The sequence below is a fragment of the Coturnix japonica genome, chromosome Z (genome assembly GCF_054131305.1).
Source record: "Coturnix japonica strain WE chromosome Z, WE-NBRP24, whole genome shotgun sequence".
Lineage (NCBI taxonomy): Eukaryota > Metazoa > Chordata > Aves > Galliformes > Phasianidae > Coturnix > Coturnix japonica.
This window is the reverse complement of record NC_140702.1, coordinates 42,724,911-42,740,187: the sequence shown is the minus strand read 5'-3', so window position 1 is coordinate 42,740,187 and position 15,277 is coordinate 42,724,911. Positions and strand designations below refer to the sequence as shown.

General features: G+C 35.8%; 1 protein-coding gene across 16 annotated transcripts in view; it reads left to right on the top strand.

Annotated features, from left to right (window-relative positions):
• CNTLN (centlein) overlaps positions 1–15,277 on the top strand; it is a 177,211-nt gene that overhangs the window by 17,203 nt on the left and 144,731 nt on the right. For 11 of the 16 annotated variants that reach the window (XR_014939174.1, XR_014939173.1, XR_014939175.1 and 8 more), the window contains exon 3: positions 12,185–12,269. The exons of 4 other annotated variants lie outside the window; for them this stretch is intronic. Coding sequence is in view for 8 of the 12 variants with exons in the window: in XM_085528295.1 (XP_085384421.1) it covers positions 12,185–12,269 (85 nt within the window). In the remaining 4 variants the exon portion in view is untranslated. Of the gene's footprint in view, positions 1–1,823; positions 1,901–12,184; positions 12,270–15,277 lie in introns of all 16 variants that reach the window. One more of the 16 variants, XM_085528296.1, reaches the window with a different exon arrangement.

Sequence of the window (15,277 nt, the reverse complement as noted above, 5' to 3'; positions counted from 1 at the left end):
TGGGACATTTGTCTGCAGAGGAGAAGTAGCTCAGTTATTAGTATAGTATTTAGATACTACCTTTGCATTGCTTGTGTATTTTGATTTGGGAAGTTATTTAAGCATGTTTACGATGATGGCAAAATGTAAATCTTTTCCTAAATCATTTCAAAATACTTATTCTAACCAATTAGTTTTGGGATGAAATTTGATTAAGCCTTATTGAGGTGGTAGTTTTAGTATTCTTTCTCCAGGTATCAAAAGACAAAACATTTGTGTTCTCATTAAGGTTTTTGCATAGTTGTATGTATCCTCTCTTCTTTCAGAAGAATGCTACCACTCTAGAAAATATCACATGATCTCAAAGCTATACATCTATATTTTATCATTCTTCTGCCAGAGTTATGAAATAAAGAAGGAGGAAATTAGTTCCTCAGCATCTTTTGAGGTGATATCTTCATCAAAGAAAATCTTAGAATAGATCTGTATATAATGCATTCAGTATATAGAAGCATCGTTAGTGTTGACTTGAACTTTGGATTTGCTTTGATTTGACAGATGGTGCAATAGCGTAGTTGTCTTGTTTATTTATTTATTTATTTATTTATTTTTATTATTGATGTAGCTTCCTGTCTTTTGCCCGAGAATGGTTTAACTGCTTCTTTGGAACAAATAATGAGTCTAAATGAATCTAAAGATTCACTTTACTTTTGAGTCTTCTGTACGACCAAATTACAGCCCTGCATATTCTCTTAACTTTTTCAGTTACAGCTTTCCATAATCACTCTGAAGATTTTCACACTCTTCTGTTTCATGATCTTCATACTCTTTCAGCAAAAATTTGTCTTCTTCCCTGCCTTGTAGCAGAATGTACAATTGTGGTATCATGACAGTTTATCTTAGTTCATAAATGTTGATTAAATATCTTGGTAGTTTATAACCATCACAGTGTTTGGTCAGGGAAGTTTAGCTTTCTGATTTTGTTAATTTAGCAAAGATAGGTGATTTTAAAAGGGAGAGAGCTGGGTTATTTAGTAATGGTTATAAGCAAAATGCTTCCTAAAGCAGGTCACTCAGCTCAAAGCCTTTTATGTGTACCACATATACTTAACTTATAAAATTGACATCAGGACTTGGTCTCAATGGTACTTTTAGATCCTTTCCAACTCAAGATACTCTACGCGTGATTCCCTGATCATATCTAGTAAAAACAAGAACAACAGCAAAAGCAAAAACCAGCTCAACTCTTCTTTAACTCATCTGTAATAGGAAAAAGATTTTGTTCTTTTTATTAATGTTTTCCAAGTTGAATTCCAAGTTGATTTCCATTTATCATTGACTTAAGTGATTTTTGAAGTAGATAAAAACAGAATTAAATGAATTCAGAACTTATGCTGACTCTGCTTGGGTTTGTGTGAATACTGCAAATGTTTGTATAACTTCATTTTTCAGTGTGTTGTATTTATTAAAAATTCCATCACCAACAAGCTTTCAGTGCCAGCTTCAGACTGTCTGAGAACAGAATCATAGAATGGTAGCTGTTATGCAATGGGGAGCTTGTCTGGCTGCCTTACTCAGTTCTGACGATTTATCTGTTGCAGTTCATTTTTCCTTCTCAGTCTGCAGAACTGTGAAGGGGTTCTACAGAGACACCTCAGGCTTTGAGGCAGGCCTTTTCCTCTTAGCCTTTGTCATGGCAGTTTGCCATTTCTCATCACTGTTGTCTTCCCCTCTGACTGGATGTGCTGGTGGAGTATTTTGGGGCTGCTTGCCCCTGGGTTGTGGATTCAATGAGGATTGTGTGTGAATCCAGCTGTCTCTCTCCATTTATGCTTTCCTTACAGTATACAGCCTTTTGATAGTTTCCTGCAGCTCAGTCATCTGTCACAGGAGATCCTCTATGTTGGCACATCTTATGCAGGTGAGTTTTCCACTCCTCTGTTCCAGGAGCAAGGTCCAGGCACTTCCCACAGATCACCATCTGTACAGATGCTTCTTCCTTCATCAGCTCTGGAGGATGGAGGCATTGGTCATGACCTGTGTAGGTGATACATACGCCCCTGCCAGAGTTGCAGCCTTAGCTTGGTGTTGAGTGCTCACTAATCTGTCTCAAGGGTTGGGTGGAACGAGTGCCCTTCACTTCTGCAGCTGGTAGAACCTCAGCACTCTGCTGTGTGAGCTACTTCTACATGTGATGCTCATGCTCTGTTTGCCTGCCTTGTGCTTGGTTGGTAGCAGCTGATCCCTGAGCTTCTTTGAGGGGTGTTGGCATGGTCTCAATCTGCCCTGGCAGCACCCACGCCTTGCTGTAGGGTTGCTTTCCTTTCTTGGTGTTTCCCAGACAAAGGAAACCCCTGCAGCCTCCTTGTACATTGAGACTGGTTGCTCTGGTTCAGGCCAGGATGGCTCAGAAGCAGTTGTTCTTGATGACTGAGCCAGCTACCTACTGGAAAAAAATTATACTCTAAGAAAGCATAGTCTTTCTGTATCTTAGATCACATGTAATTAATCCATCAGTATTGTTGCATGGATTTCATTTTTCAAGTTAGTGAAATGAGCAGGCAGACTTCCTTTAGGAGGCTACAGTAATGAGTAAGAACATGTGAGGGTGAAAGAACAGAGTGTTAACTTAAAACGTTGTACACCACAGATGTATAATGAGGAAGAAAAAAAGTAATGTATGTAGTCTGTTCCAGAAGTAATGCCTCTTCTTAAATCATTCTGGCCCACGACCGCAGAGGTAGATGGTGGTGGTAAGGCAGTAGAGGCTGAACCTTCCCACCACTGTTCTGTTACATGTTTTTGCCATGTGACAGATGACAGCAGAAGGGCAGTCTAAAACAATGGTGTCTGACGTGGAAGTGCGCGTGAAGCAAAGATGTGGAACTGAATTCCTCCATGCAGGAAAAATGGCACTCAATGACATTTATTGATGCTTTTCAGCAGTGGTGATGCTTTTCAGCAGTGGTGACGGAAGTAGTGGGTCACCTCTGCTGGTGTAGACTGTGGCTTGCAGGCTCTCATTCAGTGGTGGTGAAAACGCATAGTTTATGGTGACTATGTTGACAAATTGTGTTTTGTAGCTGAGAATTTTTTCTATCAAATAGTGTTGGTTTACTCGTTTTGTTTGTTGTAGTTTCCATGTAAGTAAGCAGGAGGCTTTACTTTTGGGGCAGCCTACTCTGGTTATTGTGTTGGCAATACTAGCTGCGTAGTCAAGTGAATTTTATTAGTAGCATTAATTTATATTTGTAATGTTAAACTACTCCTTATCTTTTTCTGAAATAAACAAAAAAAAACTTAGAAGGCATAATTTGGGGGATATAGGAGGGAATTAACAGTAGGTTTCCATTATCTGTGTGCTATCTTGAAGTGCTTTCGTGGTCCTAAAATAGAAGTTCACCCACCCTATAACTGTTAAAATGTAACTGGTGCCTTTTTATGTCTATGCTGTTGATTCTGACAATACACCAATGATATTCTGCTTTTCAGCAGTCTTTGCAGTTCTTGCTGGATAACTGTAACTCTACTCCCATTTTAATATTCAGATATAAACAAAAAATTATCTTTACTGTGCAAATGAGAAATGCCTTTGGGATATGTAAAAGCCTCCAGGTATTCTCAAACAAGCCACTGTAAAAGTACATCTCATGTTAGTATACTTTCCAGCTACTTTAAATACTATTGATCTCGGTATTATGTAAAGAGCATGCTATTTCTAGCTCACTGCCTTTTGAAATATTCACTTTTTTGATGATAATTTTTTTTTTCTTTTTTTGTTGCTTAAAAGTACCTTTTGCAGGTAAATATGTATATAAACTCAAGAGTTCAAGATCGGATAAGAGGATTGAATTGCTTAAAATACTGTGTTAAACTTTCACAGATCTCTGTAAGACTTTGATGTTACATGAAATCTTGATAGGTAAACTGATTCTGATTTTCCTCTAGGACAGCTGACTGCCTTTCTTCTGAAAGGTGGAGTCAGACTGTGGCAGTGATACAAAACTTGGTAGATTTTGATGGATATTGTATTACATTAGATGATATTGTTGCTTTACCTATGTTCTTCTACACCTATTCCTATTGTACTGTCTTGCAAGACTTCACTGAAGAGTGGGAATGAATATAATGTTTGCCATTAGGACAGCCTAACATTGTCATGCCAGTAACAGGTAGAATTTTGTTGCTGGGGTGTTTCATCTTTCTAAAGGTGTACAAATAGAATAGAACAGGGCTGAGGAGCAAATGATCAGAAACATACATAGAAATTTTTGGAAGGGTTATCAAAGGAACATAGGCTATGTTTTGCTGTATCTGGTGGATAGCAAAATATTGAAGAAACATGTAAAATAAGGTTGGTATAGATTCCTCACTGGTTGAAGATGTGTAGATGACTAGAAATTAGTACTTCTTATGCGGAATGGTAAGGTAATGCTTTGTATGAGCAAATATAGATTGCTGATTTCAATTGAAAAATAACTTTTAAAAGGTAACCTGCATCTTTTGAAGGAATGGTAAACAACATGCAGAAACCACTTTTTTTTACTCTTGTGCCCATTAGTAGGCAACAGAATGACAGAACTGGGAAGTAAAGAAGTTCTAACGTGTTCTTGAAGGCTGTAACTGTTTTGTCATTGAGTTTAAAAATAAAGTGGACTCCCTAGTTATTATCACTCAATAAAGTGGATGGAATAATAGAGCATAAGGGTACAACCTTTCTATCTAAGGTCAAATAATTGTGATTGTCTACAGTTGATGAAAGTTTAATATCCTATTTCATTAAAAATTCTCAGAACATTGAACATAAGTCAACATTCCATGGAGAAGAAAGTATTATGCAGCTTGCATGTGTGCATATCTGCATATCGGAGCACAAAATATTGACATGATAATTGCAGTCAAGCCTGATTGAACAGTAGCCTCTGGGAATTCAGCTGGTGTTGTACCAACTGGATGGCTGCTCAGGACACAGTTTGAAATGCAAGGTGCAAGTTAGCACTTTATTCAGCACAGGCAGGCATCATTTAAAAATCCTTGGGGGAAACCCTGTTGATGTGCAGATGTTAAAGCAGTCTGTTCTGAAGTGCTGATATTTTAAACACTGTAAGAGGGTTGTGTATTTTAGATGAAAAATGTTTGCGAAATTATTAGGGAAGAATGTTACTCTATTTTCTTTACTGCTGTAGTGTAAGAACATTTTTAGTACTCTATGTGTGTTGATTAAAATATGAAACACAAATAAATAATCTAGTGAATTAATTTAGAAATGCAAGAAATTACATATCTTCAATGATATTTTTTAAAAATTTTGATATATATGATATAACATAAAACTGATAACAAACACAGCTTCATAAATAATTTAATAAGAAAATAAATTTCATTGTAGAATTTGTTTATAATTAGACATTACATTATTTTTGTGAAGAAACTAATATAGTCTTAGGGTAGTTTTGATTCAGAAAATACCTGCAGATATGTGCTGTCAATTTTAGTTTAGTGTAGGTGTTGGTTTTTTTTTTTTTTTCTAAATTCTTTGAAAGCACATTCTGTAATTGTTGAAGTAAAAGTTAAAAAGAAAAAGAATTATGTGTCAAATAAAATATGAAGCTTAAGGATCTAAGATCTGAGATGTGGTTAAACAGTACATTAAATAAAAATTATTTAGTTTTGTTTCCTCATCTCAGTTGGTGCACTGTCACATTAAGGTTTCTAGTTGAAAGCTTGAGGTGTAGGCTCTGTTTCTTCAAACCAATAATTTTACAGCCAGAGGTATGCAACTGTACACAGAAAATTACAGTATTGGTGCCATATTCTCAGTAACACTGGCAGTGTGTGCTATATACCTTCACTTTGCACATGGGTCATTCATTTTCTATTTAATAATAACACTGGATATATGCACTTTTATAAATATGCAATTGGAAATGTAAAGACCAGGAGAAATAACAATCACATTGAATGGTGTATCAAACCAGTTCATTATAACTTTTAAAAAATAGGAATATTTCCAGATGTTTTTAAAATTTTTTGTTGGATAAAATATATATGGTGCTAAGCTTTAATATTTGTTGTTCTTCTATCATGGATCTCAAAGTTTGAAGAGTAAGCATAAGTTTTTTCGGTTTGTATGGCAAAATCTTTAGATTGTTAGCCTTTTAAAAATCCCACTATTTATAAAAATAAAAGGGGATATGTGAAACCTGTGAACAGTAATTCCAATTTTTTATTAGTTAGAATCATTTTTATTAAGTAGATATCAAAAAGACATAATTGTATATACATTTTATTTTTTCTAGTCAAATGATTAATTGCCTGATTAAGATCTGCATTAGCATCAAAGGTGCCTTTCCTCCCAGAATGCTTTCATTGAAAATTGTAGGAACTGTGTTGTCTTGTAAACTTTCTCAAACTTTTTAGTTTTGAAAACCTTGGCATTTTTTGTATTTCTTATTCTGTTTTCACACCTCATTCATAACTGTTTCCTTATAGTCTAATGTTTCATTTTTGACAAGTCATTAATAATGGTCCAAACCTCAAAAATATCCTGTCCTGTTGTGTAATGTATCATGTAACACAGGAAAAAATCATAATAGGAAGAATGTTAAACATTATTTCCTTGGTTTCTTCATTTTTGTGGAAAACTGATTCTAGATAGTCTATGTAGCTAAATACAGCTGTGTTGAACATTTAAAGTAGGTAGTACTCATGGGAAAACTGATTGGAGTGTAAAACTTGTACAAATTGACAGCCTCTCTTCATTCCATTTTTCATCCTAGAGAAGTCTGGAAATATTCTTAGCTCACATCATTATTGCTCATCAGTGGTTCTAATTAGCTAAACAGGAGTTTGTCTCAGTCATAGATCATCATCAGCTTCTTGACAGTGCCTGATTTTTTTCCCCATATTGCAATGGACCTTTTTTAATATGTTGGAAATTCATAACGGCTCAATTAATAAAGTCAGTTGATGATTTTTATTCATATTTCTAAAAAGTAGGAGGGTATTATTTCATTTCTTGTCTAATATAATTTTAATGCATGAAAACAAATAGAAGTATGATATGCAAGTTTTGGTCATATTACCTTGAGGGGGTCTGTGGGGAACTGTACCATAATGAACACTGGAAATTATTCTGTGCCACCAGGAGGAGCTCCTGATAAAGTTCCGTGGAAGATTTCAATTTAAGCTTTAGTGTTCTGAAGGCATCCATTGTGTTCTTACAATTTTAAAGTTATTATTTTTAAAGCTGTGTGTGATAACTAGTGCACCTATTTTGTGAGGTGTTACATAGCTCATTATCATGAGATATAGGAAAAAAATGCAATCAGTTTACATTAGGCTTTTCATATTGATGATGATGATGGATCTGTATTTACAAACGTTGTTCCTTGATAGCTTTGTTCAAAGGGCTGTTTCACTGAGTATCAACTAGATAGAGAAAGTTCTGAGTTTAATTAGAAATGAACCTTGAAGATCTAGGTCATTTGTGTGTGTTTACAAACATAGGCATGTTTTTTTCTTAAGCACTTTTTTTTTCTTTTTTATTCCATTCTCTCTGGTTCAGCCCTTTATTCCTAGAAGCCTATTTCATACAGGCTTGTCCTAAATTTACAGAGCCCTATAAATTCTTCAATGCTGATAACACATCTGAATTTGCTATGTGAATTGTTTTGGAGATACGAAGATAAGTTTGTTCTTTTGCTTTGTTCTTGGCTTGTTTATGTACTTTCTTCCCCTTCTCTCTTTAAAACGAAGATACACCTGTGGAATTTTTTGAGGCTTGCTTTGAGAAATCTGTCGTGACCCATAAGAGTTTTTGGATCAATTAATCCATCAGAAAACAGATTTAATACATTTTGAAGTGATGATTGTGTTGCTGAGATAAGAGGTTAATTAGTTAGTCAGCATTTGTGATTAATTTTGCTTGGTTTTGTAAAAAGCTGACTTTCTGAGAGAAGGTAGTGGTTAGAGAAGTTGAGAAGGCAGTGGCCGATTGTGGATGGCAAATGACATGAGAGTAGTGAAAACAATGATTTAATTTAAAAATGCATTATAAAAACAGCTGAACTAAAATGGGGTAGGAAATATATCAGTGTTGGAACAGTGGATCTGATATTTCAGTCAGCAGTTGAAGTCAAGGTACATTTGAAGGCAAGAGGCAGTGTTTTCAGTGGTTTCGGTGGGTTTATGGTTGGTATTCTGTTTGCTATGTCATTACTGCTCCAAGTACTTCATATTAGAGGCCTTCTTTTATTTTCAAAACTTTAAAAGATTTAAGATCAAGCAAAATAGTTATACATGTTCTATAATTTTCTCAGATCTTAAGTTTTTTTACTTTTCTAGTAGTTAATAACTGAAGTAACTTGGAATACCATAGTATCTACAGTTTAGTTAGATTTATATGGGTTAATGAATTCATCATAGTGTGTGGTGCCTGTAGAGGAACGTATCTCCCAAAATATTTGGATTTTGTGTACTGCAGGTAATTTTTTGGAAAAATAGAAATAGCTGTTATCTGTTAAGGACCACGTAGCAGGGAAGTTCAGTATGAGGAAGCAATGGGGATTTTAGGCTGGAGCACACTTCTGACTCATTAAAGTTGAATAATACTGTATAGTACCTGTCATAAGCAACAGACATGTTTCAGGAGCACGCAAGCTCCAAACATTTGAGATTTTTCTTACATACACCTAATTTTGTAAGTGATTTTGCATATAATGATCTGTAAAGGTTTATAAACTTTTCAGATATTTTGTTTTTTAAAACCTGATTGAGAAGTTCTTGAATTTTAGTGTTGTTGGTTTAGCCTTGGTGGGTTGCTGAGCCCCACACAACCACTTGCTCACTCTTCTGCAGCAAGAGAATGGAATCAGAAGAGTTAAGTGAGAAAGTTCATGAGTTGAGTTTAGGTAAAGAGCTGTGGGCAAGCAAAGAAGAATGAAGAATTCATTGACTGGTTCCCATTTGCAGGCAAATAGTTATTTCCTGGAAATTAAGTCTTCATCACTTGTGATGCTTACTTGGGAAGACAAACACTATAACTCTGAACGTCTTCCTCCGTCTTCCCCCCAGCTCTTATTCCTGAGTGTGACATCATGTGGTATGGGATATTCTTGGGTCAGTTTGAGTCAGCTTTCCTGGCTGTGCCCCCTCCCCAGTCCTGTTCCATCCTTGTTGGTGTGGCAGTGTGAGAAACAGAGGAGTCCTCGACTCTGTAAGCACTGCACTGGAACAACAAAACAAACAAACATCCAAAACCAACAAAAACAAATGAAATTCTGGAAAAGTGCCGTGTGAAATGCTAAGAAGAAAATTAACTCAGTCTCACTCAAAGTCAGTGCAAATAGTTAATTTTTACTATCAAGGTGGGTCAGTTTGCGTGTTGTGTATTGTGAGACTTACATATTCAATTTTTTCTCCTCCAGTGTATTTGTCCCTATTTTTTTCCTTCAAAATACCTGTAACCTTTGTAACCTTTGGGATAAATGAACTAAACTTTCTAATAGAGTGGGTTTCTGTAATTGCAGGCAACTTAGTCCAGTTTTAGTAAAGTTCAAAGAGAAACAGTGAAAAATTGTGTTTAATTATCTCTGGAAGTAATGCTTTATTTCCATGGAAACTACAACTGATATAAAGAGCAAAGTAATGCAGTTTGCTGGTACAAATTCTCAAGAACAAAACGCTGTTTTTCAACATAGTCACCACCATTGTCTTTCTGCCAGTGGTGATCAAGAGCCTGGATGCCACACTCTTAAATTTCTATGCCACTGGAAGTGATGCTCTGTTTCACAGCTGCTGTGATGGTGTCGTTGCTAGGAAAATATTGCCCATGCAGTTTGTCTGTCATTGTCCTGAACAGATGGAAGTCAGAAGATGCCAAATCTGGACTATATGATTGATGTGGTAGGATAGTCCAGCCAAGATTGCCAGTGTGCTCCGTGATCTTCAAACTGATATGAGGTCTGTTGTTATCATGCTGCAAGAGAAAAGTTGTTGTCTTTTCTCACCTGACTCTAGAATTGGAGCCTTCAGCTTCATTAGTCTTGGTATATAAGTGATAAGAATTGATGGTTTGTCTAGGTCCCAGGAAATCCAGAAGAATCACCCCTTTCCAATTCCAGAAGATAGTGCACGTTACTTTGCCCTCTGAGAGCTGCGTCTTGAGCTTTTCCTTTGATGGGGAATTCAGATGTCACCACTCTGTGGACTGCCATTTTGATTATGGATTGTACTGATGACACCATATCTCATCATTGGTAATAATGCAATCCAGAAAACAGTTACCTTAGCTTTGTATTCATTCAAGGGATCCTGAAAAACTTGGCATAGAGTGTTAATTCTGTTTCTGTCGAGAATTTCTGGGACCTGCCTGGTATAAACTTTGTGGTATTCCAAAACGGCTGCTATTGTTTCCAATTCATTAAAGCCCACATTCAGCTCTGTAGGCAGTTCCCTGATCACAGTGTATCTGTTTGGATGAATTAACTGGTTGAGACACTCACCTTTTGATGTCTAACATGGTATGGCAGGGTTATCCAGAACATGGCTTGTCTTGCACGTGGTTGTTTCTGGTCCTGAAATGCACCACCTGCTGCCTCACTGTGCACACGTCCATTTTCACAAATGCTCAGTAAGAGTCAATGGACGCTAATGGTTGTAGTTTTTATGTACAGAGAGGAATTCAGTTCTATGCTTTTGCTTCTTATGCACTTTCATGTCAGATACCATTTTTTTCAGACTCCCCCTCTGCTGCCATCTGTCACAAAGCAATAACTTACAGTGGAATGCTGGTAGGAAGGTTCAATCTATGCTGCTGTATCACCCACACCTACCCCAGAAGTCAAGGGACAACATAACAAAATAGAAGGCATTATTTTCAGAATAGCCCCTTTTCTTTCACTGTTTGCAGTTATGAGGCTTTGAGATCTCAGTCCCCAAAAATCTTGCAGTAAATACTGTTTTTTCTTAATTTTTTTTTTTTTCTGTCTAAAAGCCATAGAAATTATTTAGAAGTATATGGTATTAAAGAGCCTGTTGGGACAGTATACTTGAGCCTTTGAAGTCTTTGATAGAAGTAGAATGCACAGATAATAGAGAAGAAAACGAAATGACCATATGTGTACTATCTTTAATTTTCCATGGTACAAAATTCTGCGTTGCTTTAGTAGATTAAGACTTTTGCACACAGCTGGATATTGTTATCCAATTTTAATCGTATCCCTTCTGCAATTGAAAGGTTTCTGTTTTGTTACAGAAGTTGTGCAAATGGGATCTTTTGGCTGGGTGTCTTTTGAGGTGTTTTATGTTTAGCAGTAATGGAAATTTAACTATATAAGTAGAGCAGGGATAATCTGAATGAATTTCTGCTTATACGTCATGTTTGGTAGTTGGGATGTCTGAATTTAGCCTTTCTTTCTTTCCTTTTTTTTTTTTTTTTTTTTAAAGGGGATACATTTCTCATATGCTTTGTCAGAGATGTCTTGTGCTCTGGAGCACCTGTGTATCCCTACTGTGTCACCATAACTTTTCCTAAAAGTGTAGCCAGTAAGCACAACATTTAAAATAGTTAAGAAAAAGGATCACAGTGAGATGAGATGGATCTACACAGCATTAATAATTCATCAAATGATTTTTCGTAGAATACCATGATCATGATTGTAGCCTTGTAGTTATAGACTGCATTGCTTTGCTCATTTCCATTAACCAATCTTCTCAGCCTTCCTTTCTTATCCTGGAAAAATTTTAGGCTCTACCCATGTGTAAGATGGTAATACTGTCATCTATGAAGTTCTAAAGGTTTGCTTTAGATGAAGAAATGCTGTCTAGTTCAGAAAAGGATGCCACAAATCTAAATTGCTTAATGTTACTGTATTGCCAAGGTAGGAATAACGTTTTGTTCAGTCTGTAGGCAAGTATACTTAATGCGTTTTGGGAGGAATGGGATAGCTAATTTTAGCTATTTCACAACATGCTCTAATACCTCTTCCTTCAGTTTCTTTCTGAAGAAAGTTGTGTTAGCTGTTTACAGATGTAATTTGCTGTCACTTGCCATATGCTCCCTGATTAATTCTGCAAGGCCTGTCAGCTTCAAATAATTTAATTTTCTGTGTTTTAAAATGACATTCATTATCAGGACATGAAAAATTCAAATGATTAATTGCAAATTGTGACTAATAAAGTGTCTTTTTTTATGTGTTTCTAGAGAAAAGCAGAAAGCTGAATTCAAGGACAGAAAGATATTAGAAATTTTGCAAGCTAAAGACAGCGAAATAGAAATCCTAGAACAGGTTAGTAGAGCATTTAAATAAAGCGGTTAAGAAAACTTTTCATTGCCATGAAATTTGTATTTCTTGAGATGTAAAAGTAGTTTGTGTTTTAATATGGATGTTGTGGGTGATTCAGAAATGATGCATTTTGAAAAAGTCTTTTAACTCTGAAGAGTTGTTCAAACAGTTGATGTTTAAATTTAAAAACTTTATGTGAGTTCTGAGAAGTTTTAGCAACTTCATGTTTCATTTTAGCATACCAGAATGACCTAAATTTGTGTTTTCAATTTTGACCTGGTTTAGGTCAAACTTAATAGACTTAATAGTGCTTTGGAACGAATTGCCATCCTGACAAATCCAGTAAGCAAAAATAAAACATTCCAAGAGTAATGAGGATTAAATACTTTGTATCTTAAAATCAATACAGCCGATTATCTTAGCTTTACTAACACATATGAGGAAAGGTTGAGGGAACTGGGCTTGTTTAGCTTAGAGAAGAGAAGGCTCCGGGGAGACCTCATTGCAGTCATCCAGTACTTGAAGGAAATGTTTAAACAGGAAGGGAGAACCTGTTTACAAGTGTGGATAGTGATAGGACAAGGGGGAATGGTTCTAAACTGGGACAGGAGGTTTAGGTTAGAGATTAGGAGAAGTTTTTCACACAGAGGGTGGTGACACACTGGAACAGGTTGCACAGAGAAGTCATGAATGCGCCATCCGTAGAGGAATTCAGGGCCAGGCTGGATGTGGCTGTGGGCAGCCTGGTCTAGTGGTTGGCAGCCCCACATATGGTGTGGGGGTAGAAACTAGATGATCATTGTGGTCCTTTTCAACCCACGCCATTCTATGATGAAATGTTAATCATTAATAATATTTTGTTGTTTTTTTTTTTTTTCCTATTATTAGGCTATCATGACTGTAGATGTAACTTTAATGTTTCTAGTGCTTCTACGCACATCGTATTTGGTATACAGAAGCACATGGCTAATCCTGTGGTTCTACCATATCCTTACCTGAAAGAAAATACCCGCAGAAGAAGCTTATGAGAGTGTGTGTGCTTTAATGTGTTTTTAAAGAGGACTTCTGTGGCAGCGTTTGAACCTGTGGAGTAGGACTCCATGAGATTGTTGTCTAAATTTGCAGATCAACTTTGCAAACTAGAATTGAAATTTGTAAGAAATATGAAATTGTTTGTGTACCATGTAATTACGATCTGTAAGTGGAGAGAGGCTTGAAATAACTAGTACCAAGGAAAAGATGCTACTAAAGGAGGGATAGCTTGACAGTACAGTGGGAAGCATTAAATGGTGTAGAGAATGGAAGCTACTTTTTTGGTGATTGTGGCAGCTGAAACATGTTACGATAAAATGATTTCACAGTTTCCAGTAGTGTGTCATTGATGGGATTGTGAAATTTGATGTCAGATGCTAGTGCTGTACATAAAAGCTATAAACAGTGGTGGTAGCATTCTGACCATGCCTCGTGTAATTGCTGAAGTGCCAGTTTTTTCTGAATTTTTGAATTATTCTTGGTGTTTTGGAGCCAGCAGGCTTAGAAAGCAAAGTAATGAAAATCATTCTGTTTTGTCTTTCTGGATTTGTTCTTTGTTCATCTAAGGAGAAAATATATTAGTTTTGTAATTAACATGCAAATATATTGCTTATAGAAGTGTCAGTTTTGACATTAATAACAGTGGAAATTCTGTTTTGTGAAGTACAGAGAGCAACAGTTCAAGCTTACATGTTGCAGTCTACCAATCTGCTACCTCTGGAAAGGTGTGATTGTCAGTCATTTTATCTTGGTTTTACCTTCCTCCTCATGTATCGCATAAAGATTTCGGTTGCAACAGTAACATTTTTGTAAGAATATTATTTTAGTATTTGAAATTGAATTTGAGTGGCCACTTGTCAACTGATTGTACAAGTCCATGAAGACTATGGGGTAAAAAAAAACAAACAAACACAAACAATGATTCTTGTAGATTTATGTGTGTGTAAGTTGGTGTTTCTGACATAAAATTTTGAAAGAATACATTAATGTAGCACAAACTATTAGTTGAGTAGTTGAGAGGACAGGGTGGGAAATGAAATTCAGTATTTGCTGTTCATTAAATTGATAGATTAAATATCTTCATCTGTTTATCTTAGATGATGAAATTATAGATGAAGTAAAGTAGCAATAAACATTTTTGGTTTTGTCCTTAAAACACTTTTGATTAATCAGGTTTCAATTTTGATCCAATGGAACTAAAGCTGATGTTTTTGTCCTAGACCTTGTAACATTTCAAAATCTTATCAAGTGATTATACTCCAGAGTGGTTAAAATAGTACTAGCTTGCCTCGTTATGTCTACTTGAAAATCTTCATCTTCTTGTGCCAATCTATATTAAAAGCTTCCTTAAGGGGTTCAATTGAAAGAAGAATCATATTGCCTTCAAGCATTATTTGATGCTAATAGTTTTTTGTCTGAAGTTTTGTATCTTCACTTGATTACTTTTCTTTTCAATAAAATGCTGCTATTATAAGACAAACATATACATTTGTTATTGCCTTTTTAACATTTTATTTCCAGTTGCATATAGTATTGCTTATTCTTGTGTAACGAGGGACATGAGAATAATTTCAGTAGTAGGGAGTTCAGATGATTGTGTCAGCAGTGAAGAGATTATGTGGAGTTTATGAACTTAGCGAGAAAGTTTCTCTGGTGAATGAGACCTACAAATACTGCAATCAAACATGTACTTAGTACATGTACTTATGCCTGCTTTGGCGAAACAATTTTTTTTTTTTTTTTTACATTCTAAGGTTAGTATACTTCTGAGAAGGTGGAGCTGAATTTTATTTGCCCTTGGGGGACATTGTTGATGAAGATTCTTTTCATGTATTAGGATTTTTATTTGAAATACAGGGAGATTTCCTCAAGTTCAAGACAGGAGTACTTGAAAGTACTAGAAAGAATGTTGTACCCTTTAAGTTTAGTTACCACCAATATGAATCTGCTGACCACCTTTAAGAAGGAACTTTCAGAAG